Raw genomic sequence first — 27198 nt, forward strand, 5'->3', positions numbered from 1 at the left:
CTTAACTCCAGTTTCTCTGGCCCTTTCTCCTCTTCTGCCTTGGAACTCATACCGATTCTAAGACACAAAGTAAGGGCTGGCAAAACAACAACAAAAGATGGAAGTTCCTTTAGGGTTCCCCCAGATTGTGAGCACTGAGGCACCTCCAGAAATGAACTCCTCGCGGCTCCAAGCAGGTTGAATTTACATTTTACTTCAAAAAAGGGGTAAGTACATACATGAGGAAGAAAATGGGGGTCGAGAACAACAATTATCCGAAACGGTGATTTCTAGAATTTTGCCTCTAATCATCATCGTTGTTTCTGCTGCTGTAGGACTCCGTTGCAATTATTAACAGGATTGTAGAGGAAACATTGTCAGAATTTAGGCCCCAATCGAAAAAAAGACGAAGTTATCATACAACCGTGTGATTTCAGAGAATACAGTATTTTCTTTTAAATGATGTAACGTAATTGCAAATCGCAAGGAGTTAACAATACTAACACAAGAATAATCAAATTTGTGTGTTATCCATGTACAGCAACTAACTGCTTTACAAAAAAGCAAAATAATACAATATATTGTCACATGTATTTACAGTGTAGTAAATATACTTTTCTGTCAAATTTTACACAAAAACTATTTACAGGTGAATATACTGCATTAAAAAAAATCTTGTGGCTGACACTAAGAGTGACTTTTTGGTGGTAAGTCTGTTGCATAACATTGAATAAGACATGCTTCATTACATCGGGGGTGGAGGGGGAAAAGAGTTAAAAAAACAAAACAAAACAAAACAAAACCTAGAAGAAAAAAACAGAAAACCCCTAAAACCTACAAATCAGTTAGGAATAGAGCACTGGTGGTAATTCACAAAAGCTCAGTCCCTAAACCAAGTGAAATATTTCTCTTTTATGGAAAATAGGAGCATGCACATGAGAACCTCGAGAACCATTGCTTTAAGAGACAGATGACATATGACCGAAATGACTGATTTACTATCTTTTTTTTTTCCCTCTTCAAAAAAAAAAAAAAAAGTCAGGAAAAAACCCCACAAATGATACATGATGGGTAACATGCTAACATTGAGATATTCAGATCCTAGCGTTTGGTACAAAAACGTAGCCCAAGTTGTTGAGGGAAGGTGATTGGTGTGAGGCAAAATTCTGGACCATTCGTGTTTGCTCAGTTCAAAAGCTAAAGTTTTCTAAAAAAAGTGAAGGTTTGCCTAGAATGGCCACTTCCAACCTCCATGGTTTTAATTTCCCAGGATATACTAGTAGTTTAGGAAGGAAAGACCTTCTTCGTTTCAAACTAGGGGCAAACAATTCCAATTTGTGCCACGCTGATCGTTATATGAGGTAATCGATCCGAATGAATCCCATTAGGAGGCAAGGGGCTTGGTTTCTTTATGCCTAGGAAAATCTGCTCATGGAAAAGTTGAATGGACCAAAAGTCATCATTTCAGTAGCAAAAATGACTTTAAGAAATTGTTCAGTTTTTTTCTATTTCAAAGGAAGTAGTTAACAAAGCAAACACCATAATTCCCATCACTGCATTCATCAAACAAAAAAAGGATTAAAAAAAAAATATGGAATCCAAATGACTGAAGGCTCACAATGACCGATATTCCAAAAGCCAAGAAATTAGACAAGTACTTAACCAGATTCACTGGAACTGAGGATGTGGTTTGAGAGAAGCAAGACTACAAAATGATGGCAATATTGGTCCTTGGCACAAGCTACTGGTCTATTCCTAAGGTCGGTTCTGTTCTTGTAGCATCCTCACGGGCTCAGGAGCACTGGGACCATTACAATTCGACTGCAGCATTTATAGAATCGAGATTTTTTTTTTTTTTTTAAGTTTGGTTAATTGCACAAGTCTTCAACTTTTCCCAAGAAACCTACGTCAAGAAAATTATTAATACTAAGGTTTGTTGTTTTTTAATTTTGGCAAACCATTTGCATATTAAGTTTGTGTTCATATTTTTTTCCAGGACTGTAAACAAATTTAAAAAATTAAGTTATTTCTGAATATAACAAAAGGCAATTTATTTACATTAACATATTACATTGTTACTGTGTGAATAAATGTGGATTATGTGTATATTATTAAAATCTGAACACTTAATTGTACCATTCTTTATTAATTTAGCTGTGGAATTTAGTTTACTGAAATCCACTAATGAAACAGTATTACAGGAAACCCCTACATCCTCTCCCTTCCCCTACCACTAATTTTCTTCCAAGTCACTGATCATTTATTTCCCTCTAATTGAATGGAGAGCAGGGGCCTGGAAAGCCAATGTGTCCTTTGCCCTCTGTGGTTTAACCCTAAGTATGCGCGTCCAGACCCCACTGCCCAGCTGCCCACGGAACTCCAAGGACTTTCCCTTTGTCTTGCAGGCACCACACCTAAACCTTTTAGCACAGCACAGCTGCCTCTCCAAGTTTCCCTGTTGGTTACTTTACGGCAGGGTTGCTAGTCTTTTCACAGTGATTAAATACAATTTTATCTTACAAAACCCAAGTGTTTGACTACTAGGATTCTTTGTTTTTGAAGGTCTGACAACTTCAGCACTCCTCTTACTGTGAAAATATTTGATAATGTGCAGCTACCAGGAATTTGTGTGCGACAAAATGAAAGAGCTAGCTACTTCAAAAAATTAAGTACCGTTTCATTGGACTCAAGGGAACGAAACCGGGGGAGGCTTCGATGACCCCTGGCCAAAGTGGAGACCTAGAAAAACAACCCGTGTGGCCACGCTGGCTTCCTCAGTTACCCAGTGACCCTGCTTGAAGTTATTCTGAGAGCAAAGGGAAGAAAGGAGAAGCACAACCCCCACGGCAGGCAGGCAAGGAGCCGGCGTGCTCGTCCTATAGAAGCTGGGCTTCTAGTAGAACCACCATTGAGAGAACATTTGGAGGAAAAGATGGACAAAGTCTGGACAAAAGGGAGGGCGCGCAGGTCTCCATCGTCCAAGCTGCCATTGTGGCCACGAGAAGAGATCCACCCTCATGCGTCACCCCTGAAATTATTGCTTAAAGCTCCGAGGGTTCATTTGTCGCCGACGACGTTCCGTGAACCTCAACGGCTCCCGAAAGTCCCTTCGGAAAGGCTGGCTCCCCACGGGAGTCACTGAAGCGCTCTGCCTCAGCTGCCTCCCCGTCTGCATGACTCCCCAAAGTCCACAGCTACAAGGGAGAGGCGGAGGCATCCTGGGAAGTGACCTTCCATAAAACCTCCACCTTCAAAAGGGCGCCTCGAACCCTGAACTCGGTGAGAGCAGGAGGAGGAAAGTGAGGCAGACAGAGTCCTGCCCTCAATGTCCGGCCGGTTTCTGGAATTCTGTGGAAACACGACTTGGACACCCCCCCCCCAGAACCCACCCCCAAGTGGGGGGACAAAACAAAAGGAAAAGAAAAGAAAAGGCAGCATCGAGCTCAGTGACTGTTTCAAAAATTGATCATCTGGCCACATGGATGACGGGATGGAGATGAGACAAGTGCAGCATCACGGCAGAGGCTGGGCCGAGGAGCCCGATGGCTGGGGAGGCAAATGACGTGTCCATGGGGGTGGGGGGTGGCAGCTGGTGGTCATTCTGCGGGGCCACACGGGGGGAGGGGTGTGATGGGCAGTCTGGGGGCCGTGGCGGGTGACGGTCTGGGGGTGCCAGCAGATGGCGAGCCAGTGTGGGGACTGTGGCGGGTGATAGTCAGTGTGGGGGCTGTGGTAGGTGATGGTCAGTGTGGGGACCATGGCAGGTGGTGGTCAGTCTGGGAGCCGTGGCAGGTGATGGTCAGTCTGGGAGCCGTGGCGGGTGATGGTCAGTTTGGGAGCTGTGGCGGGTGATGGTCAGTCTGGGAGCCGTGGCAGGTGAAAGTCTGGGGGTGGCAGCGGATGGCGAGCCAGTGTGGGGACCGTGGCAACGTCAGCTTTGTTTTTAAGAAGGGAAGGGAGGCGGCTTCACACGATCTTCTTAATGCTGTGCCGTTTGAAGCTGCCGGCACTCCTCTGCTTCTGCACTTGGCTGGCAGAGCCGTGGCGAGTCCTCCCGCTGCTGGAGTGCCCAGTGGTCGGGGACAGCTCCACGTTCTCCTTGTCGATGCCTAGAGGAAAACAAAGCAAATACGGGTTGTGGTGAGATCACTATCAGGCACAAATGTTGCCCTCCAGCACCTGGAAAAGTAGCCAGAAAGACTATAGGAAGGAGGCCGAGGTCAAATCATCCTGTTGTAGAGAAATATAAAAAATATAAGATAGCAGAGATGGATGCAGAGCAGACGGGCTGGCAAGAGAACTTAGAATATTGTCACAGGGACTCACACAGTGACTCTGGAGGCTGACAGTTGGTTTGGAGCAGCTGTCAGGGTGAGCCTGTGTCTTTTGGGGAACTATATACTCTGGAGTTGTTTCCTTGGATGTGGACATTACATCTTCAATCAAGACCAGTGAAGTGTAGGTTGAGAAGTGGATTATCTCTGGTGTGGTGGACACACACAGATTATCTCATCCCCTCACTTCACCTGTGGATTTTATCTTGCTGTGTATCCTGATTTCCAGTGTCCAGCTGTGACATCCTGAGACTAGCCAAGGTCATCTTCATGAGATCCCCTTACCCCTGTCAAGCCAGACTGCCTTGTCTTAGGCAGTCTACTCATAGATTTAGTTTTAGCACAGTTTGTGTCCATCCCTCTATTCCCTGGTAGTTTTCACTAGACCTGAGTGTTAAGTTTTCCTACTTCCCTTCATTCTCCATCCCAATTTGTTATTAAACCCTGTTATACAGACCTTCCTTGTTTCTCCTCCTTTCTCAGACAAACTTGGCACTTAAATGACATCAAGAACTGAGCCGATTCTCCTGGTGGTGGTGTCCCTCTCTACTCCATTTCCCCAGTCTTCACCTCACCCAAATCTACCTACCAGTTATTCACCCACAGGTTTTGTTATTTAACCATCAGATATTTATTATTATTCTAACAATCCCGGGAGAGGCTCCCTGGACTCTCACAGTCCCTTATTCATAGAATAAATTGGCTTTAATCTGCCCCCAGGGCAGGCCCATGCCCAATCCAGTCCTGATCCAGCCCTCCTGCTGCTTTAGCACCCAGGACAGAGAGATGTCTCACAGACCTACCAAGCCGGAAGCACCCTCCAACCCAGGAATGAACATTACCACCGAATTGAACAAGGGTACAGAGAAGTCTTTGTAACTGAAAGGGCCAACTCTGGGGGGTGGGAGTGGGGTGAGGAGGCTTGCTACACTTTGGCTGAGAACAGGAAGTATTGTAAAGGGTAAAATTATGGTTGGTTTGACTGAATATTAAAAAGGGTTGGTCGCCAGGAATTGAATAAATATCAATTCCAAAACAATTTTTTAGCAATTTATTTGTAAAATATAGGAGTGAAAGTAGAGAAAATCAGAAGAGAGGATAGGGTAAGATAACTAACTAACACACTAAGTAATTTGCTCCAGCCCCTGGCTCAACCCAGGTAGGGCTAATTAGTCCTCAGCCAGAGAAGCCTCAGCCTTGAGCAGAGGGCCTGGTGATGAATAAAGCCGGGCTTCAGTCATGAAGCTTTTCTCAAGAGGAGAGTCCCTTTAGGAAGGAGTCAGTCCTTTTCACTCACCATGTGGTAGTATGAAGGGAGAGATTTAATAACAGTTGCACCAAGGTTTCAGGTCCAGCAAGCAGAGTCTCCAACAACTCTGAAGAACGAACAAGAACTGACTCACAGGAAGCTGTCACTCCCTTTTAAGGTGCTTCTTTTGCATCACTTCCTGTGCCTTCCTCTGCTTTACGTGTACCAATCATAACAAAGGCTTTGCTTACGACTACCCAGGGGGCAGTCAGTCAACTCTGATTTGTCACTCACTCTTGCACACATGGGTTACAGACCTCCCCCACTCAAGTGTAAGTGGGATGTTTACATGTTTGGTGATTAGATCTAAAAATGGGCAGGGTAGGTTTAATCTCATTATCACAGTATTCAGACAGTGGATAGAGAGCCAGGCATGGAGTCTGGAGCACCTGGATTTGAATCCAGCCTCAGGCCCTTCTGAGCCATGTGAAAGTCACTGAACCCTGACTGCCCAGCCTTTGCCCCGCTTCCATCTTCAAAGTAACCCCAACAGAAGGGAAGGGGACACCACCCTCCTGTTTCTGTCCTCAGCCTTCACTCCCAAGGCCAGAAGAACAGGCTGGGTCCTTCCCCCTGGGCTGCTCTACCTGTTCAGTCCTTAGTGCCCTTTTGCTGAGGTGAGACAAGGTTCCGGGGCTCCTCCCCAAGTCTTTGTGGATGACAAGCTTGGCCGGACAGCGAGGATAAAATTGATGAGAAAAACCTCCCTTCGGGCTTTCCTGGAGAATCTGGGATTCTCCCTCTCCCTTCTTTGGGCCAGAGACACATGCAGACCTTCGAAGAAAAGGCGGTGCAGGCCTCTCCTCGGGCCCCCCTCAGCTGCCTCCCGCTGGATCGAGGCTCAGCCAGGAAGCGCGGCCTCAGAGCCTGTCCAGAGCTTTCTGCGCTCCTCCCAGCACCCCTTGATGGGCCTTCATTAAACCAATGGCCAGCCTCCGGCAGGAGGCTCTTGACTCCAGGGGTGAGTCGTGTCCCCCCTGGAGCAGTGTCCGAGCTCGAGGAGAAGCTACAACGTCCTGCGGGGGACGGTGGGGGCAGAAGGGAGTCCTAAATCCCATCAGCCGCAGGCACACACTCCAATAGTCTAATACTTCTTAATGTACTTAAAAGAGCAGCGGGTTCCTCCCCTTTTCTCCACCCCCCCCAACTTAGCGCCACCTCTAAAACAGAAGCGCAGGCGGGGAGAGGCAGAGGGCTCGGGGGCTTGCAGGGTCCGCAACTAGTAAGCTTGTGAGGCCGGACTTCAGCCTCTGGAGAAATCTGGAGGCTGGTGGTTCCGGCCACTGGACTGCCTGGCTGCGCCCTGCCCTATAGCTGCGGATGCCATGCAGAGGTTGGGGCAGAAGAGTGATCCCCAGCACGGCTGCTGCCAGAAGGGTGGGCCTCAATGGAGAGGGGGGAGGGGAGGGCCCACACGCCCACCCACACAGGGCCAGGCAATTGGGCTGAATTCCTTGCCCCAAGTCACATAGCTAGGAAATGTCTGAGGGCAGATTTGAACCCAGGATCTCCTCCCATTTCTAGGCCCGACTCTTTATCCATTGAGACACCATCTTCCCTCCCCTCTTATACCAACTTCTCAAAAGGAAAGATTTAATCTGTATTCTAATCAGCTGAGAAGTTTGAGTTAAACAAGTAGTGAGGCCTGTGCGAAGGCCCTGCTGTGTGCCCAGCCGCGGGGAGACAAGGAGGGCCACGCCAGGCTCCTGGCCTCCTCGGGAGAGGCCTGCAGGCCAACAAACTGCTCTGTGCGAGGGAAAGGTACCTGAGACAAGCCCAGAGTCACCCCAGAGGGAGAGGCCTGGCGTGGGGGGCTCCCAGGGGCTGGAAAAGGCCTCTTGACCAGGTGAGCCTGGAGCCGGGCCCTGAAGGGAGCCAGGAGGCCCAGGAGAAGAGGGAGGCCCGGCAAGAAGCGCTGGCTTGGGAAGGGCTTTCAAGGCGTCGGATGGGGGAGGCAGAAGGGGGGAGGGGGGCTGCTATATAACTGCTGAGCCTGGCTGGGGGAATCTCTTGGGCAGCCTGCAAGGGCCTAGCAGGGGTGTCACAAGACAGGAGATGTTGCAAAATGACCACACTGGCCAAAGACTGACCATCGGACAACAGGGGCTCGGTAGTGAGTGCGAGTGAGGGCGACCCCATGGCTTATAACAAGCCTCAGGACCAGGATTCTTCCTGGCAGGATCCTCAACAGTCAAAACAAAGACTGGGGGAGGGGGTTGGGGGTAAATTATTGAACCCAGACTCGCGGCCAGAGGGCCAGCGATGACCACAGAGGGGAGAGCCAAGTCCACTCTTCCATTCCAGGGTGGGCTGGGTGGCTATGAAGGCGGCTCTGCCCGGGATCTCCTAAGCAGGATCCCAGCCCGCCCGGCCCTGTGTGATCCTTAAGAGAAAACATCAACAAAGAAAAAAGATCATGAAGGCTAGTCAGCGTCCCAAATGCTGTGGGGGGATACTTGCTGGGAAGAGTGGAGAGGCTGCCGATAAGTGGGGGAACAGACAGTGGGGAGGCCCAGCTCGGGGCGCAGCACACAGAGCCCCCCTCGCTGTCCCCTTCTGGGTTGCCTCAATAGTTTTCATTTCAGCCTCCTTCCTCTGAAATGACAGCAGACTCGCGCCGGGGCTGGCAAACCCCTTTTAGAGCTGCTCCGGGGAGGGAAGAGCCGATCAGCCTCCTTTATTAGGGGGAAATATTTTGATTGATACAAAATGTTAGTTCTGACATCTGGCCAAGACGCTACAGGCCTGGAGGGCAGGGAATCTGGGAAGTGAGGGGTCTGCTTTGGGGAGCAGGAGAGGCTCCCCCAAAGCAACAGTTCAGAAAGCATATCCTCAAGTAGTGCGGGGTACCCCGGACTCAAGGTGTTTACAAACCCACGGGAAGATTAAATGGAGAAATAGAAATAAAATCTCAAAACGCCACCACTGAACGTTTCCCTGATCTCTTGATATGTGCTTCTTCCCCTCTTTCTCTTCATTGCTCTGATGCTCTCGGAATTCTCTCAGTGGAGAGGGCCGGAGTTCAAGTCCTGCCGGGGGAGGCTGGGCACGTTCTTCCGCCTCTCATGACCTCAGTTTCTTTAACTGTAGATGGGGCTCAGCACAACACCCATCTGGCAGGGCATTCTCATGGCTCGCTCTTTCCCTCAAAATTGGGCATTTAAGGAAAACTCCTTTAGGCTTTGTCAGAGCCAGGAAAACGGCCAAGGAGAAAAGCAGGAGAATGTCGGGTGTGTGACGGCAGCTTCTTCCGTGCCGTCCTGTCACCCTCGCACGTAGCTCGGGGTCTTTCCATGCAGAAAAACCTCGGCTTACACGGCCAGCCTTATGGCCGCCTCTCTCCTCCTCCACCCTAAGTGAGAGGCGTCTCTTCAGGAGTTCTCTAGCCCAAGGCACGGGGCAGCCCACAAAGCAAGTGTGCACAGACAGACAGACGCACGGTCTGCCCTGTCTGACAGGCCACGTGGCGGAGTCGAGCCTCTGACTTGCCTCCTGGCGCCAACCACTGGCTTTTGCTGGGCTGACCTTGGAGAAGTCACAGACCGTCTCGGTGCTCCGGGGAAGCCAGCGAAGGCTGGAGAGCTTCTCTGGGATGATCAAGTCCGCAGCCAGCGCCAGGCGCACCAGGGACGCAGCGTTCCCCCGAAGAGCTCCCTCCACGCCTGAACCGCAGAGCCGGTCCCCAAAGGGCGGCTGGCCGAGGCACAGCTCCCCTCCTCGCAAGAGCTCAGCTCACACCCATGTGCTGCTTCTCGCGGTCCTTGCAAAGCCCTTCCCGGAGTGCGTGCCCGGCGGGGCGCAGACGGCCGATCGTGCACCAGCGGATGCGGCTCTAAGGCCCACGGAAAGGCCAGCGGAGGAGCTGCTTGTGCGGCATCAGCCCGAGAGCTCGGGGGGCGGCCTGGCCCTGAGCCTGTGAGGAGGAGAGCTCGGGGCTCCGCGCTGCTGGGCCCAAATCTGTCGGGGCCTGCTGAAAGGCCGGGGCAGGTGGAGGAGACGAGCGTTAGGGAAGAAGGGCAGGTGCTTTGGGAATCCGGATGCAGGGAGGATGCGGGAAGATGCCCTCCTCCTCAGCTGTAAAAAGGGGACATTCATCTTTTTTTAAACCTCACCTTCCATCTTAGAACCACTACTGTGTATTGGTTCCAATGCAGAAGAGGGGTCAGGGCTAGGCAAGGGAGGTAAGTGACTTGCCAGGCTCACACAGCTAGGAGGTATTTGAGTCCACATTTGAACCCAGGACCTCCCATCTCTAGGCCTGGCTCTCAATCCACTGAGCCACTTAGAAGCCCCAAGGTTAATTTTTAGAGCTCCTTCTAATATGGTTCTAAATTTGCCCTCCCAGGCAAGGATTGGGGCCCCCTTTGGCATTTCAAACATTCTACCCTCCTCAAACAGCTCTCTAGATGCCATCGTGACCCAGAGACAGGAGACAAAGGCACAGAGCCAATGCTGGGAGGCGCTCCTGGACAGCAGAGGCAGGCACGCAGGGCCCTGAGGAGCCCCGGGCCTTCCCCCGAGAGGACGAGGGTCCCGTTTCCATCTGTCTGCCCAGCAAAGGGGCTGCCATGAAAACGAGGGATCCTGCCGGTGCACGAATGTCATCGAGGTTCTTCTCCATCTGTGGAGAATCCATGACTGAACAAACGACTGCGACGTGACCCGCGACTCCCCTCCTCGACCAGGGGCTTCCTGTGGCCTCTAGGAGCAAACAGGAACTCCTCTGTTTAGCCTTTACAAGGCAGCTCAGGGGATGGAGAGCCAGGCCTAGGGATGAAATGACCCAGGTTCAAATTTGGCCTCAGACACTTCCTTGGAATGGATACTCAACGAACATTATTCACCTCTTGAGACTGTTTAAAGCCAAACAAGGGAGAGAACCAAAGAGAAAGGCCCAGGCCATTGGTCTGGGTGGAAGGGACAATGAGGAGACAACGGAGCCCTCAACTCTCAGTTTACTTCTGTTTTCTTTAAGGAGAATGACTCCTGGGCTGAGAAGATCAAATCAAAAGGGAACTGAAAACCACACAGAGGTGGCTTAAAAAAACCAAATCATCTCGTTCATGTCTCTTAGCCGGCGAGCACGCATCCCAGCCCAAAGTCCTCACCGCCTCTGAGAAATCAGGAGAACGAGGGCCAGAGAGGGACAATCGTCCCTTTTATTTTCAAAAACTGAAAAGAAGGTAGATTCTTTGTTACTACTATTTTTAAATAATGAATTCTTACTTTTGGTCTTAGAACGAATACCAAGTATGTTTTGTGACAGAAGGGTGGTGAAGGTGAGGCCACTGGGGTTAAGTGACCTGCCCAGGGTCATACGGCTAGGAAACCTCTGAAGCCAAATTTGAACCTAGGACCTCCTGTCTGAATCACCTACCCACCCCCATCTGAATGCAGTTTTAAGCTATCCTGTTTGTGTGTGTTTTCCATCTAATTCTATGTGCACTACTAATTATTTTCCATAATAAGATTTAAATGCCTTGAAGGCCAAAATGGTTTCCTTTAAGCCGCTGTGCTCCTGGTGCCTAGAAGAGTGCCGGCCCATCAATCTCTAACTAATGTGCCTCCGGCTCTAGCCTATCGGACACTGAAGCAGGCTTCTCCTGGGCCTCTCAAACTCCAGCAAGGGTCCAAGAGAGGACTCGGCCTCCCAGGGGCAGGCTCACAGCCTCCCCCCTCCCACCAGGGGCCTCTCCTCAGACGTGTGCCCAGCCAGCTGCCCTCCTGCGCTCGCCGGGGGAAGCTCCTGCCCCCACCGCAGCTCGCCTCACCCTGCGTTTACTTGGACGGTACGGGGGAGCCCTTCTGCGAAGCCCGGGGAGGAGGTGGCAGGCCTGGGCTCGGGCCTCCCTGACTCCGGGCCACCGCACAGCCCCCCACGTAGACACACACTTTCCCTCCGAAGAACAGGAGCTCCTCGGAGGCCGGGACATCATTCTGGCCTTTGTTTACCCAGTATTTGTGTGCCCGGCTGACTGTGCGTGTCCGCACGGCTCCCGGAAGGCGGCCCTGTGGCCCGGGCAGTCTCGCCAGACTCTGCTCTGACCGCCTCTGGGGACAGCCCCGGCCGAGGAGGGCCAACCGAGTGCTGGTTCGAGGCCGGAAGGGGGAGACTAGCAGCTGCTCCTTGTTCTTGGGGATGTGAGCGTCACGGGACGGCGCTCCTGGGGCCCAGCTCCAGCCCGGGCTCAGGCCCAGGCCCGGCCGTGCCGGCTCTGGAGCGGAGGGCCGTTTGAAGACGCCTTCCCGGGACGGGCTGCTCTCTTTCTTTGGACCCCCAAACCCTCTCCTTCTGCCTTTGTGCCGACTCCAAGACAGAAGAGCAGCAGGGGCCGGGATGCCAGGACCAAGTGACTTGCCCAGGGTCACACGGCAAGGCAGCGCCTGGGGTCCCGCCCGAACTCGGGCCGCTCCCTCGCTGCCCCCCACAGCTCTCCCGCAGCTGGCCTCGCTGGGAAACCGTCCAAGCGAAGAGAAGCTGCGCCCAGGCCGGCGGGCTCCCCTGCTCTGAGCACCAAACCCGCCTCGAGGCGCCAGAGCTTGGCCGGAAAGCTGCCTCAGGTTGGCCGCATGGTGCGAGGACGAGGAGGCCCCCTCGTGCCCCCCTCAGCCTTCGTGAGGGCCGAGCCTCGCCGGGGCCCGCAGCGGGTCCTGCTGCCGCCGCCCTTAGAATGGAGAAGCAGCCCGAACCCCCGGCCTGTCCGCGTCCTTCCCCGCCCAAGAGCGGCCCCAGCGTGGGGAACAAATGGACACTTTGGCTGCGAGCGCCCCGGGGGGCCGCTCAGGCCGCCTTACCTGGCGAGTGCTGCGACGTGGCCAGCGAGGTCATGGAGTTGGAGAGATTGAGGTTGGCCGTGATGCTGAGCTGGCTCTGCACGGCCGGCGGGTAGGGGGACGTGGGGGTCAGCAGAGACTCCTCGCTGGCCTCCTCGTCGATCCCGGGCAGGTACGTGTCGATCAAGGCGTCGAGGAACTTCACGATGAGCTCGGCATAGTCCGGGATCTGGGTCTGCTGCGGAGGGAAAGACAAGGCTGCAGATCCGTTCTCGGGCCTTTCGCGTGCCTCGTCTGCAGACAGCCGGGGGATTCGGGCTTATCGGGGTGCTGCCTACACACGGAAGCCAGAACGACAGAGGCTCTGCGGGGCCCGATTGGAACGAGCTCCCTCTCTGAGCCCCCTACGAGGACCCCCGGCGCCTCCTTGGGGTGGGAACCATTTTTTCAACGTTTTTGACCATTGTGTTTCAATATAAATGGTCATTCTGAATACTTCTAAGCCTTAAAAACGCCCAATCTGACACGGGGTTCCCTCAGAGGCTTCACCGCCGGGACCCCGGCTCCCAGGCCACAAACAGGCTAAAGAGGCCGCACGAGAGGGGCCCAAGGGGCAGACCGCAGCCATGTGGAGAGAGAAACGCCCAAGTCCGGTCCTCTTTTCTTCAACACAAAGACCCCGAGGCCGGAGGAGGCTCGTGCCCCACCCAGGGCCAAACCACAGGCCTCACGGACCCGTCCTACTCCCCTCTGGATAACCGGGACCCTTTGTCGCCCTCGTCCGGGCCTGGGCCCCTTCCTCCATGCTCGGAGCACCCCGAGATCAGTGGCAGAGGCTCCGCCGTCAGGCCTGCCGATGCAGGGGAGGCACGGACGAGACCCTGCGTTCTGGACACTTGATTTCCTCTGCCGTAATACATGTTCTTTGAGGCATTTGTAACACCATTCTGAGGAGTCCCTCCAGAGGCTTTGCCCAGGCGCTGCCAAGGCGTCCGGAGAATACAAAAACCGACCCGGAACCTTTGCTCTAGTTCGTTTGGGTCGGGCTCCATGAATTTACCAAGGGCAGCCGTGTGCCGTCTTTACTATGTCTGCCTAGCAGGATATCAGCTTCCCATCAACCATCTATATCTGGTTTTTCCCAATGCAAAGCTCATTGTTTTGGGCACAGAAAATCCAAGAAGAACAAAGAATCCGGCAGGTCAGCATCATCTCTTAGCACTGCCTCCTCCACCCTAGAGGAGGCCCCTTTTTGGGTCCTTCTCCTCTCCCCAATAAAGCTTAAACTCCAAAAGAAGACAAGACAAAGCTGGGTGGTGTGCACAGCACTGAAAGCTCCTAGATGAGCTGTCACTAGCCAAAGGCTTCCCTCGGAGCCACCGATGGAACAACCTCAAGTTCGCAGCCTGCTGCCTTCCTGAGATCTCCGGCTTCGCGCTCCCAGGGTAGTTTTCCCAAGTCACCGGATGTCTGTATTTATCACTAAACAATACCAGGAACTGCTCGTGCGGAGCTGTAAGAGTGCTGCAAGACTTGGTGGGCTCAAATCCTGCCTCTACTACACCTGGCTGCTACGACTCTAAGTTAGAGACGCAACAGGAAGGTACAGAAGGAAAAGAGTTTCCACACTGGGATCACCCTCCCCCTCCCCCCAATGACTAGGGTCAGGATTTTTTTTAAAATTCCAAGTTAAATATTTAACTCTTTACAATTAGGGAAGACTTCACAGAGTTGATTAATACCTGTTTAGTTACCATCAACCACATCCTGAGTGCCCTCGTGTTGGTTTGTGAGGTGAGGGCTCACTTCCTCGATACTGTCAATAATGGGTTATTTTCCTCCCCAAAGTTAGCTGTTACTCTTCTAGAACTTCAAAGAAGATCCTGAAGAGGTGCCAAAGCCCCACAACTTGCCTATCTTTTAATTAACCTAGTGCTAGGCCTCCATTGTGGCTGCTCTGCCAAAGAGTGGATGGCCATCATTGGGCTCATTGTAGTAGAAGCCCCCACGATCCCTTAGGTGACCTGAGGCCTGTGCCAAGCTAGGCCAGGACAGAGCATTTTTGGGGCAGGTTGGAGAGGGATTAAAGAAAAAGTCCCGCCTTTAAAGAACAATTGTAGTCTAGTTAATTAAGCCCCAGAAAAGATGGCAACTGAAAAATAATTTTTAAAAATGCAGTACTATATCAAGTGGAAACTAATGCATAAATAGAGTCTTGTATTGAGAGTATTTCCAGGAGGGGCCTACACAGGGATTTAAAACATGAGATGAGCACATAACTTCTGCTATTTCCAGACTCTGAAGAGAAGAAAAGCCTGAAAGTGTCACATGCCGCGGTCCTCCAGGCTTGCCTTACTTTCTCCAACAGATCCCTTCACAAGAGAGATGTGAACTAGATGGCACTTCAGGAGGAACTGGCTACCTAAAGGAAGCCGGCAGAGAATTCCCTTCTAAAGTCTCTCCTGAATGTTAAGAAAGGGCACACCCAATTGGTCCTTTCAGAACCAGGTTTTCTTCAGAGTGAACTTTCTTCAGTAGAGGCACATTTCTAATATATACAGTATTTTGTGTTGGTCTTAACAACAAAACACATAATTCTTACCTTTGAAAATGGTCCTGCAAACCTCCACAGACCATTAAAACCAAAACCTATAACAAAACAAAGGCTATTAATTCTTGTGCTAAATACTCATACCAAACATTTCTTTTGTCTTAGAAAAATAAAAAAAGATGAAACATAGATGGTATATATATCTTACCTACAGAGTGAAAAATAATTTCTTCAGATGAGCCAATGAAGCTTTCTGAAACGTATTGCTAACATAAAACCATGCTTGTATTTTGAAATAATGAAAGTTATTACAGACAGTTCTCACTTTACCTAAATGTACATTATGTAAAATTGACTTCTGAATTCTGAAAGAAATCCACGTTCCAAGGACACCTTTGCTAACCTTATTGGAGGGAGAGTGCTGTGTGGCCTCCTACCTGCCCACCAAAAAAACAACCCTCCGAGTGAAAGCAGGGGGGTGGCCACCATTACCAGAGGGGGAACTTGGTCTGGGACCTCTGGTGCTGAGGGGAGACCTTGGTCCACTGCTTGGCTGTCCCTGGCCCCCATCTGTGTCTTTGTCTGGCCTCCACAGCCTCCTGTGGGTTTCTTCTTGGTTTGGCGAGCCCCCCCGTGGCTGGCCTTGGCCACTGTGTATCCCTCCTCTTCCCTCCCTTCTCTACAAGCCCCTTTCCTGACTTCCTGCATTCCCTATATCTAGGGGCAAATTCACATTACATAAAAATCCCTTTATGTGGAGGTCTGTGGAACAAGCCACTTATGTACAGCAAGAACCGTTGGCAGTTCGTATCACTGAGTAAACAGAACAAGAGCCTGTCGGGACAGCTACAGGCGGCAGCAGCTCCCAAGTTCCCAGCCCTCTGAAGCCCCCAGCCTCACCCCCACGGCAGACTCACTTTGCAGGTACGCTGTCTGGTACTGTGGCGGGGCCTCTTCATGATAGACCACACTCTGCACAATCCCATGGACTGGATTTAATAAATTTGGGTCTTGGCATAAGGACAGCAGAGTATTTATCTTTGAGTCCAACAAATTATGTCTAGGAAAAAAAGTCCAGAGACTACTTAAAAAGAAGATTAAACAAATAACAAAACAAAGAAAAATATTGTAGAGTCCATTCCAACCCTTGAAAAAAAATGGGGAAATAAATTAAAACTTGAAAGTCAAATACAAATCATTCCTGTGTCTGTAGTTTTACTGTTTTACTCTCCCCCACCTTTCCTCTCTCACATCTGAACAGCCGAGTGCTCAGTCTGGATGAGATGCCCGTCCCCAAACCTGCTGCTTCTGTAAGATGGAGCAGCACCAGGCCTCTACCCCCTGTGGGTCCCCGGCCCCCAGCATGCCCCAGGCCTTTCCTGGAGACCAGGGCCACCAAACATGTACTGCTCGTCTCCCCAGGATCTGCAGTGTTTGCTCTCCTTTTAAATCGCAGTGGAATTGCCATTTAGCTCTTTCCTATTTCAGCTGAAATAGGACCAAAGAATGGAAACACAAAACCAAAAACTCTTAGTACTAGTATAAAAAGAAACCCAATTGGGGAAAAGAAAATCTGTTGGTGACAAGAAACCCACAAAATAAAAAGAAATGATTATCTACTGCTGCTCCCCTCCATTAGTATATATAATAAAGAAATGACCACAAGACAGCTACTGTTTTCAGAAAGAAAGAAACCTTTTGGAATGACATAACTGGCCCAACAGAGGGGGCTCAGACAAGACAAAACTCTGCCCATCCCTTGAATTTCTACATTTATCTAATACCGGAGGGACTGAAATTCATAAGCACTCTCTGGAGCGCCAGGACAAGGCGGCTCCTTGAAGCAGGAAGCGGGAAAACCCCCCCGGTGGCCAGCGGCTGTGGGCCGTGGCGGGGGGAGGAGATCCAGGACAGCGACGCGGCGCCTTCTCTCTATGCGCAGGTCGTGTCCATGTTTTCTCAGGAGGTGCCTGTCCTGACCAGGCTACAGAGCAGCCCCAAGACTATCCTCAAACTTCATGTGGCATTTAGCTTCAGAAAGGTGGACTAGGCCAGGTAAAAATGCCAATTCACATACTTACACAACCGGAAAAACCTTTGGGAAGACAACACTGGCCTCTGCCAAGTACTCGTAGAGGATGCGCTGGTCGAACTCGTCGGCCGTGTACTTCACCAGGGTGGCCTGTCAGGACAAGAAGCCGCACACACGCTTTGACGCCGGCTGGGGCTCTGCTGAGCAGGCCAGTCTCTGAAACCACCCTAGTATCTCTGACGGCTAGAAGCAGCCGCCTGGGCTGGCCCAGGCTCTGTACGTGCACACACACATCCTCCCAGGGAAGCAAGGTGGCAGAAGAATGCCAAGAGAGCCAGGCCTGAAGACAGGAGGTCTTGGGTTCAAAGGTGGCCTTGGACACCTGCCAGCTGGCTGACCCTGGGCAAGTGACTTCACCCCAAATGCCAGGCACTTCTGCCCTAGACTTGGTGTCTATTCTAAGACAGAAAGCCATGGTTAGAAAATACGTCCCCCAAAGCATTATGAATTGGAGCTTCCACCACGGGCTGAGGGAGCAAGAGGACAAGAAAGTCTGTCTCACATGGTGGGAAGCAGGAGACCCCCCGCCCCAGCCTCCCTGACGCCCGTGTGGTCCAGTGCGGAGGGCAGCCCTTACCAGGACGGTGAGAAGAAGAGCCTGGGTTTTGGGGTCAGTGAGCACTTCCTCATCCAGGAGAACGTTGGATTCAGACACGGACACTTTCCGTAGTGGCGGGTGCGGCTGTGGCGAGATCCTCTGGGTGTCTGAAAGACAGCGGGGAGCCCAGCCCTGAAAGCAGCTCTGACGGAGGCCCCCCAAGACAAGGACGTCCCCCCGGGGGCCCCAGACTGGCTGAAGGAGGCCCCACGCCGCCTGCTCTCACCCATATCGTAGTCATTCTCTGCCACTCTCCGCATCTTGGGGGGGGTGGTGACTCCAGATTCTGGGTCTTGCCTTTTAGGAGCTTTGGTGTCAGTTATCAAATGATCGAAACTTTTCCTCGTCCCTAAAAGCACAATAGTAGAGCACACGAGGGTTACAGATGGAAAGGACGGCGGCATCCGTGCTGAGAACCCCCAACAAAGTCCAGCAAGCAGAGCCAGCGTATAATGTACGTGGCTCAAGATGAATGCCAAATGGATCTGGCCAGCCCACGGTCAGTCTCTGCTTCCCGTCCCTCCAAGTGGAGGGGGAGAGCGGCCGGGCTGAGCTCCCTGGCTTCTAAGCTCGCAGGGGCATTGCTCTGCTAGACCAGGCTAACACCAGACATCCTCCCAACTTTGGGGCCACAAATGTTCTCACAAGGGAATGCCGGCCCTAGTGCATGGGAGCAGCAGCAGGGAGAGGAAGAGTGCTTCGTGCAGTAGCCAAGATCAGCTGGGTCAAAAAGCCTTTTAAAGACAAGGAAAACCCACGCAGGCCCACGATCTGGTGTCAAATAGAGCTTAGGAACAAAGCCAGGTTCTGGCAAAAGTCAACTGTGATTCAGTGCTTCTGCCGACCAGTCCTTTCCGTTCTGTGGGCCTCAGTTTCCTGCCTTGCACTAGATCACGGGAGTCCCTCTCACCGTAGCGCTCTGTGATCCTGGGAACAATGCTTAGGGGCACCAGCAAAAACCGACACTGCTGTTCTCTTTTAATGACGGAAACTGAGTATTCCTGACTGAAGAGCCACTCAGAGCCTTGGCATCCAGCCCCACTCTCTCCCTCGGAATCAAAATGGGAGACCTCAAGTAACTCTCTGTGGAGGACAGTGCAAAGGGGCTGAGCCCAGGCAGGCCATCTCTCTTTCCACGTGCGTGGGGAGGAGGATGACTGGAACCATGTGGTCTAGCAGGTTGTTCTTGGGACCATCAGAAACAAGGCACGTAAACACTGTAACCCAGCAACACTGCCCTGTTGTTCCTGCTGGTGACTGTGACTTCTGGGTAGAGCTTAAAAGAAACCTAAAACCCAGAGTATTTACACAACCTTCTTTCTAAAAAGGCAGCTGGGGAAGTCGGGGAATATTGATGGACCTGCCATTTGCAGCCATTTTACAAATCTCAAGTATTATGACTGGATCAGAGAGACGCTCGTTTTCTCTTATGCTTTCTCTAAACCTTCCTTGACTTGTACTCATAAGTTTCCATACCAGAAAACCCTAAAAGCTTGGTCCAACAAGCAGGAGGAGATCCAGGTAAGTCCCACCTAACAGAAATATGCCATATGTTCCGGTCACTGTCCACTAGTGCTGGACTCATTGCCGAGAGTCAAGGTCTCTTTCACAGTTTATGGCAAGGTTTGTTCCCCTTCCCCGAAGGCTGTTTTCTTTATAGACTTCTTCGTAACTATTCTTTTCATATGGAATATTATCTTTTTGACAGCATTTTCTATCATTATGAATAACGGAGACCTACTGAGCTAGGAAAGGTGCTGGTCAAAAGAGTTGCTTAGGATTTCAAGATCCGTCAGTCAAAAGATCATAAGGTCATCTGGACTCATGGGCTGTGTTCTGTGGTGACCTACGATCAAGTCTATATAGCAAATGAGCTCTCCCTGGCAGACTTCCTGTTACTGAAAAATAAAATAATTTAATAATAGTTTTTAACCTCATTTGCTCCCTTTTAGTTGACATTAATTTAACTTTCAAGTTGTAACCACATCCTTCGCATGGGCTAAAAAGCTGTGACTCTCAAAGGTTCAACTTTATGGAATAAAAGGCAACACTAAACTTCAGTTATTTGCATCAAAATGAAGGATCCTGATCTTAGACTGACATTTTTGGAGACTAGTCCTGAGGCTCTGGAAGCCCCTGCTTAAGCCCAGGAAAAGCGTCCCCTGGGGGTTTCAGTCTTAAGGCAGCTGTCCTTAAAATGGGGCAGAAAAGAAAGATGCAAGCCTGGGTCAAGACCCTGTGCTCATCCCCTATGCTTGGTGGTCTTCTCAAGAGAGTGCCAATGCCAAGCTATCAACCAACTTTCTTTAATAACAAAAGCTAGAAACAGATCAATCAATACCTCTGACATCTTTCTTCCTGCAAAATCTAAAAGAATCAGTCATCCCTGAACAGGCATTTCCTAGTTTATAGTATGCTACCTACCATATGTGCGTCCTCCCACTATGGACCTAGAAGGAAGACAAGCCTATGAGGAAACCCAGGCTGAGAATTTTAACAATTTGTTCAATATCACTTAATTAGCAGGTTGTCAAGCCAGAATTTGCACCTAGATAGCTGCTGAGTCCATTCGGTTTTTCTCCTGCTATGTTGTTTTCCCATTATAAAAAGAAAGACAGAAAGATGGAAGGGAAAGGAAGGGAAGGGATTTCTATAATAACAGTTGAAAATATGGTCAACTAAACATACAAACTAACCAAGCAGCTTCTTAGTGTTGGCCTGGGAAGGCTGCCCCATATCCAGGCTCATGGATTTTCTGGTTCGGGGGCTGGTTTGGCCCACAGGAGGGTAACTGGCTGCAAGATGTCTGTCAGAACCCTTTGGAGAGGACCAGGGTTGTGTTTCCTTTAGTGTCCTGAAAGATTTAAACACCCAAAAACAATTAAACTAGTCTTACACACAACCATTAGCAGTTCAAGTTACCAGTCATTGCTACTGATTAATTATAAAAAGCACTATAAGTGCAAAAAGTTTGAAATCTCTTTAATTATTTACTTACATTTCTAACAACAGGAGTAATAAAATAAAAGCCATCTTGTCAGGCCAATTTAGTTTTAAAAGATCAGTTCCCATACCTTTAACTTGCCAATTCAAGATTTATCAATGTAGTGTATGTAGGCAGAACTCTTGGCATTGCTCTAAAGGGATTTGATTTTTTTCTTTTCAATTATTTATCTCTCTCTGTGTGTGTGTGTGTGTGTGTGTTAGTTTTAGGCCCTCACCTTCCGTCTTGGAGTCAATACTGTGTGTTGGCTCCAAGGCAGAAGAGTGGTAAGGGCTAGGCAATGGGGGTCAAGTGACTTGCCCAGGATCACACAGCTGGGGAATGTCTGAGGCTGGATTTGAACCCAGGACCTTCTCTCTCTAGACCTGACTCTCAATCCACTGAGCTACCCAGCTGCCCCCGTCTAAAAGGATTTTAAATGAGTACTCTATTAGGAAAATCCTAAATTCCAGTTTGCTTCAAACACAAACAATCTAAGAAGTAGTGGCCTTGGGTTCAATGATCACTACTCATCCAAGGCTGGATAACTTTTGAAACATTCTTAAAAAAAGAATGCTTGAAAGACTTCAGGGTTTTGTCTGAGGGTCCACATGATATGTTCCCAGAAAAGAGCAATTATTAAGGACAACTATGTTTATAAGTGAAACAAATTAGGTTTTCACAATATTAGTGGAAAGTTATCGAATGAATTGCATTTAAAGAGGAAAAGTTGGGGGCAGCTGGGTAGATCAGTGGATTGAGAGTCAGGCCTAGAGATGGGAGGTTCTGGGTTCAAATCTGACCTCAGACACTTCCCAGCTGTGTGACCCTGGGCAAGTCACTTGATCTCCATTGCCCACCCTTACCACTCTTCTGCCTTGGAACCAATACACAGTAATGATTCCAAGACAGAAGGTGAGGGTTAAAAAAAAAATATGCCTTGAAACCAATACATAAGGAAGAAAAGTCAATGGACTGACTTCTATTATTAGGAGTCTGACTTTTTTTAACACCTTTTATACTCTGACCAAACCCTTAAAAGGGGTCATATAAATACCTCTTATATGGGAAGAAATCCTGCCCCTGGCCAATGCATATTGGAGCACAGGATTTGGCTCTCAGTGTTGCGATTGATGGTATAGAAAACCACTTGATATCAGGGTTTTACATAATAAAACAGTCAATATAATACCCAACCTAGACAGCAGTGTGCTTTCATCAATTCTCCACCAGTAGGCTTTGGATGTTGCAGTCATTTGCATGTAAAGTGTCTCTAGATGGTCCAAGTACTAACTGTCTGCCTTTTGGCTGGTCCACAGTAGTGTCAGAGGACAGCTCCCCATGGCACCCCTTGGGCTCCAGGGCCAACTTGGGGGCTCAACTTAAGCAAAACAATTTTTTTCCTGTTTAATTGACTTTAGTTATCAATAATTGATTTTATTAGCCCAATCAATACAAGTATGATAGTAAATTTGCTGTGTAAATCCTCATACAAGATGCTTTCCAAACCAAATGTAAATGACTTTGGGATTGGCCATTTTCCCCCTTCTGAACCGCCCATCTCATTGGCTCTCTGCATCAGTAGGGCAGTAGAACAGTGACCATCATTATCATTAGGAAAATTAATTTCCACTTACCTAAGGCTGGGGTCACTGTGATAGATGGGATATATATCCATAGGCACATTTTCCATTGTGATATCTGTTAGGAGGAGTGATTTCCTATGTTTTAAGCTACAGCGGCTTCGCACCTCCTCAGACACTGTAAGTAAGGCTAGAAAAAAAGTCAAGGGACAATCGAAAAGGTCAGCAAAGAGCGAGTACAATCTAAGTAGGGGAGATGCAGATTTAAGGAAGAGCAACAGTTAATGAGCAAAGCCCATGTTGGGACAGACACTGTATAGGTTGGGGGTGGATGGGGGTGGGAACAGTATAGAAACAATAAAGAATATACAGTCTTGATTCTCCAGGGGCTTGTCATTGATTGGGGGAGACAGTCCACTTGTAGCATCTGGGCAGGACTTTACAGTTCTTCAAATACGTATTCCCCATCCTCACCCCTACATCCATGACTTTATCTGATCCTAAGAACATCTCTGGGAGGTAGGCAAGGCAAGTATCATCTCCATTTTAGAGATGAGGACACTGAGGTTCAAAAAAAGATGATGGCCAGGTGGCCAGTAAATGGCAGAGCCAAGACTAAGCCCTGTACCTCTAGGGGCCTAGGTCTGGTGTTCTCTCCTGCTTTTAAGGCACAAAACATTAAAAACCCCATTAATAGTGAGCAAACTGAATGTATCAACATTTAGCTGAATAAGAGTCAGCTGGGTAGCTCAGTGGATTGAGAGTTAGGCCTAGAGATGGGAGGTCCTGGGTTCAAATCCGACCTCAGACACTTCCCAGCTGTGTGACCCTGGGCAAGTCACTTGACCCCCATTGCCTAGCCCCTACTGCTCTTCCACCTAGGAGCCAATACACAGAAGTTAAGGGTTTAAAAAAAAACAACATTTAGCTGAATAAAGGAGTAACAGATGTGAGAATAGGGCTGGGAGGAGAGAACTGCTATATAGAATGATGTATTAAAGGGAAAGAACCTTGTGCATGAAAGGACTAGAATGCCCAAGCAATAGAGAGCTCTAGGTTTTCTGCTGGACTCTAGCCTGAAGTCCATCTTGTTGCTGGCCATTTTCATTTGAGTCTCTTATTACTAATTTAAACCTAACATGTTCAAAAGTAAAGTCAACCGTTTATTTTCCCTTAAATGTATCTTTTCTTAAACTTCCTGTATCTGTTGAGGGCACGACCATTCTTTCAGCCTCCAGGGTTCAGTCTTGATTTTTTTCCCTCTCTCAACTTCCTTCTCTAACCAGTTGTCAAGTCTGGTTGATTCTAAGTCCTTAACAATCTTGCTATAACCTTCCCTTTTCTTCATCCCCATAAGCCAGTGGCCTTGTTCAGGCCTGTATGATTTATATTAGGGCTCTGCCTACAGTAGTCATTTAATATACTTTGTGTATTAATGTACTTTGTTGAATTAAACTGGCTAGTAGAGGATGGCAAGAATATTATTTACTCATGAAAAATCTACTTAAAGAGATAAATAAAGAATGAGATGTGTGCTCTAGAAAGAGCAAGGGGAACGAAGACAGTTCTTATAACAAATCCAGACTGGATGTGTTAGCCAAGTGAGGAACAACTTCAGGTGTCAGTAGTGGGAAGCGGGCCAGAAGGGGGCAGCTATACTGAAGAGGGTCGGACATGCCCCTTAGGAGCCAACACTTACAGCAGCTAGAAGGTTTGCCCAAAGCAGGTAAACGCAGTTTATCCCTCCAATATCCCTGGTCTAATCTAGCCTCATTCATTCACTTTAAAGACTTTGGAATCTGTTCTACGACTCTGATATTACTGGACTAACATGTAAAGGATGGGGGGCTCCGCGTTTTACCTGCTAAATAAGCCACACTCTGGGTGTTCACCTCAAACTTGTCACAATTCCTGTGTTTGTTAACCAGTGCCAGCAGTGTATGTAAAATCCTTATGGTTCTTGCCACAGTGACAGGTGAAGGATGCCGAAATCCTAAAAAAACACAAAAAAGCACAAAACCACAAAGATGGCAAAGAATTAAAAATGGATCCATTCACAGTCTTGATGGAGTCACTGAAGTGGAGGGTGTGTGTGTGTCTCTCTCACACACACACACACACACACACACACGCACACACACACACACACCCCTAGGAGCCACAAGGAGAGGCGGAGCACTACAGGTGACTCGGCCCCCTTCAGAGCACTGGCTAACAGGTGCTGGGAGACGCGCGAGACAATGCTAGAAAAGACACCGGGGACATTTTCAGAGCACACTAAGACTTCGTTATGTAAAGAGATATTCAATCTCTCCTCCTCCCACGCTCTCTGCACACACACACACACACACACACACACACACACACACACACACACACACGTGTGTTTCATCTTAGAGGAAAACTTGTATATTATATTTGGAAAGAGACCCAGATTTGTGCTTCTGAGGCGAGAAAAATGTGCTCTGACGAGCGGCCTCCCTCCAGGATCTCATTCCACGGCCGCATCACTACATGCCTAACACAAGAGGACTCCCATGAGCAGTCTGCGTCGCCCCCCAGAGGCTGGCCCGGGAGCAGGGCACATGGAGGGGGCCGGGGAGGCGCGGGGCAGGAAGCCCGGCCGGGGGAGCCTGACCACAAATCACTCGTGGATGGCGATTCGGCCAAGACTGCCCGTAGACCCTCGAACCGCCCGTGTAACGGGGGAGGCGCTCTCAGGAACGTGCCTACCCTTTAGCAGGTGTCCGACGAGTGCAAAATTAAAGTTGGAGTTAAAGTTGAGTCCAACGAAATGATCCATCTGCTTGCAGTGCCACTCCAGAGGTTTCCGGATTTCCATGAACACTTCTTCCGGGCTCTGTTAATGAGAACCAGAGTCAGCTGACGGAAGAAGCCCCCAAACCACTTTGCACGAGCCTCACCACTGGTTTCTGGGGAGGCCGTCCTGCAAGAGCCTCGCTAGCTCCTGCTCCGTGTGCAGAAGTGAGGGGCCGTCACTGGCCATCTGAAGGCCGCCCAGAGAAGAGAATGCAGGACCAAGTAAGTTTACCTAAGACGACGGAAAAATATAAAGACATCCTTGCCCAGTACGCGCAGTGCAGTTCTGGCCCAAGAGCCATTTTCTTGAAGGCCATAAACTGAATTCCTGCTCATTAAAAGGCCATTTAATCCAGTCTTAGAAGCTTCTGCAACTGAGTGCTTTCAATCCGAGGCCCCAGTCCGGCCCTGGGATGAGCCTTCCACACACCCTCAGAAGGGAGCAGCCGATGGGCCCCCACATCTACTCCAGGGGTGGCCAAAGGCCTCTGCTTCTAGGCTCAGCTCTGCCTCCTGGGATCTGCTACGGAGGCCCAGTCCTCCTCCCTAAGCCTGTCTTTCCTCATCGATACAATGAGGGCTCCGTGCCAGTAAGAGTGACCTACGACCCTGCGCCCCCTCCCCAACGCCTCAAGGATGCTCCCACGAGGCCATTCTCGTTTCCTTTCACCTCTCAGAGTTCAATGAGTTCTTCCTCAGGCTGACTCTGGCTTGTACACTTCCCCTCCTTTTCTCCTTCCCACGGCAGCCCAATTATTCTAGGAAAACGTCTTCCCCTTCCCTTCATTCTGATAATCTCAGTCCCAGGTGATAACCGTAAGCATAAGGCCACCGACAGAACCGGCATCCGAGCTAAAGAGTTGCCCGTCTTAAAATGAGCTCGAAGAACTAGCATCGACGCACCAAGAACTCTCTAATCAACCCTCACAACAAGCCTGGGAGGCGGGTGCTGTCGTTATTATACAGTTGAGGAAACTGAGGAAGGCAGTGGTGAAGTGACGACCAGGATCTCAGCGCTAGTGAGTGCCTGAGGTTGGGCTTGAACTCAGGTCTTCCTAATGTAATAAGGAATAAGGTAAGGTAGATAAGTGTCAAATTTAGAAAAGTATATTTGAAAATGCAAGCTTGAGTTGAACATTCTAAGGGCTTTTGGACTGTGTGGAAAGGTCTGAGCTTTTGAAGTCTGGGACAGTTGGGGAGGTTTGCCACTGGAGGAGGAGCCTGCGCCCTGATCTCACTGGAGGAACTACAAAATGGGTCTGCATCAGCAGCTTTGGGACAGCCTATTGGAGTGACCCAGGGAAGTTAGTGGACTGTACCAACACCCTGGACCCTGGGACAGCAGAGAACATCATTGGAGCAAGTAATGAGATCCCCAAATCCTGTCAAGCTTGTATTTAGTCTAGTCTAGTCTAGTGTATGTTTTATCTTCCCTGCCCTGATTTCTTGGACCACCTAAACCCTTGTAACTTCCCTCCTATAGCTGTTCGGGGGCAACTGGGAAGCTCAGTGAATTGAGAGCCAGGCCTAGAGGTGGGAGGTCCTGGGTTCAAATCCGGCCTCAGACACTTCCCAGCTGTGTGACCCTGGGCAAGTCACTTGACCCCCATTGCCTAGCCCTTATCACTCTTCTGCCTAGGAGCCAATAAACAGTATTGACTCCAAGACAGAAGGTAAAGGTTTAAAAAAAAAAAAAGAGTACTTTGCCCCATTCCCACTTGCCCTACCTTTATTTTATTATTTAAATCCTCTTATGTTGCTTCCTACTGTCTCATTATAACCCCAAAGGATTCACAAATATTTCATTAGTTTCCCTGGCTAAGTTGAGTGTTTAACTGTCAGATCGAGTATTCCAGACTCCCCCATTTCCCTAACTCCAGGCTCAATGCTCTGTCCACTGCTCCCCCGGCCACCAGTTTCCTTTCCCTCCAGAGACTTTTGAAAACATCCCACAGTCTCTCAGAGAATCTTTGCCTCTCCAATTTACTTTTTGTGGAGTCCATCATTCAAAACTTCTTAAGGACCATGTTTTTGCCTTAATTATCTGTATTACAAGTCTTTCTCCTCTGCTCTGTTTGTGGGTTAAACAAACTTTTTTTTTTTTTTTAATTTTAAACCCTTACCTTCCGTCTTGGAATCAATACTGTGTATTGGTTCCAAAGGAGAAGATTGGTA

At 49.6% G+C, this 27198-nt stretch overlaps 2 protein-coding genes across 2 annotated transcripts in view; both read right to left on the minus strand.

Annotated features, from left to right (window-relative positions):
- RAB11FIP4 (RAB11 family interacting protein 4) overlaps positions 1-3738 on the minus strand; it is a 194114-nt gene extending 190376 nt beyond the window's left edge. Inside the window, exon 1 of the mRNA XM_044675580.1 lies at positions 3595-3738. Coding sequence (XP_044531515.1) covers positions 3595-3738 — 144 coding nt within the window. The remainder of the gene's footprint in view (positions 1-3594) is intronic.
- Positions 178-27198, minus strand: part of NF1 (neurofibromin 1) — a 193614-nt gene continuing 166593 nt past the window's right edge. The window contains exons 44-54 of the mRNA XM_044672802.1: positions 24937-25063; positions 24065-24196; positions 22258-22393; positions 20334-20491; positions 17864-17986; positions 17617-17744; positions 17029-17129; positions 15865-16007; positions 14999-15045; positions 12418-12634; positions 178-4088 (exon numbers count right to left, since the gene is read on the minus strand). Of these exons, the coding sequence (XP_044528737.1) occupies positions 3946-4088; positions 12418-12634; positions 14999-15045; positions 15865-16007; positions 17029-17129; positions 17617-17744; positions 17864-17986; positions 20334-20491; positions 22258-22393; positions 24065-24196; positions 24937-25063 (1455 nt within the window). The 3' untranslated portion in view covers positions 178-3945. The remainder of the gene's footprint in view (positions 4089-12417; positions 12635-14998; positions 15046-15864; positions 16008-17028; positions 17130-17616; positions 17745-17863; positions 17987-20333; positions 20492-22257; positions 22394-24064; positions 24197-24936; positions 25064-27198) is intronic.

The sequence above is a fragment of the Gracilinanus agilis genome, chromosome 4, assembly GCF_016433145.1.
Source record: "Gracilinanus agilis isolate LMUSP501 chromosome 4, AgileGrace, whole genome shotgun sequence".
Taxonomy (NCBI): Eukaryota; Metazoa; Chordata; class Mammalia; order Didelphimorphia; family Didelphidae; genus Gracilinanus; species Gracilinanus agilis.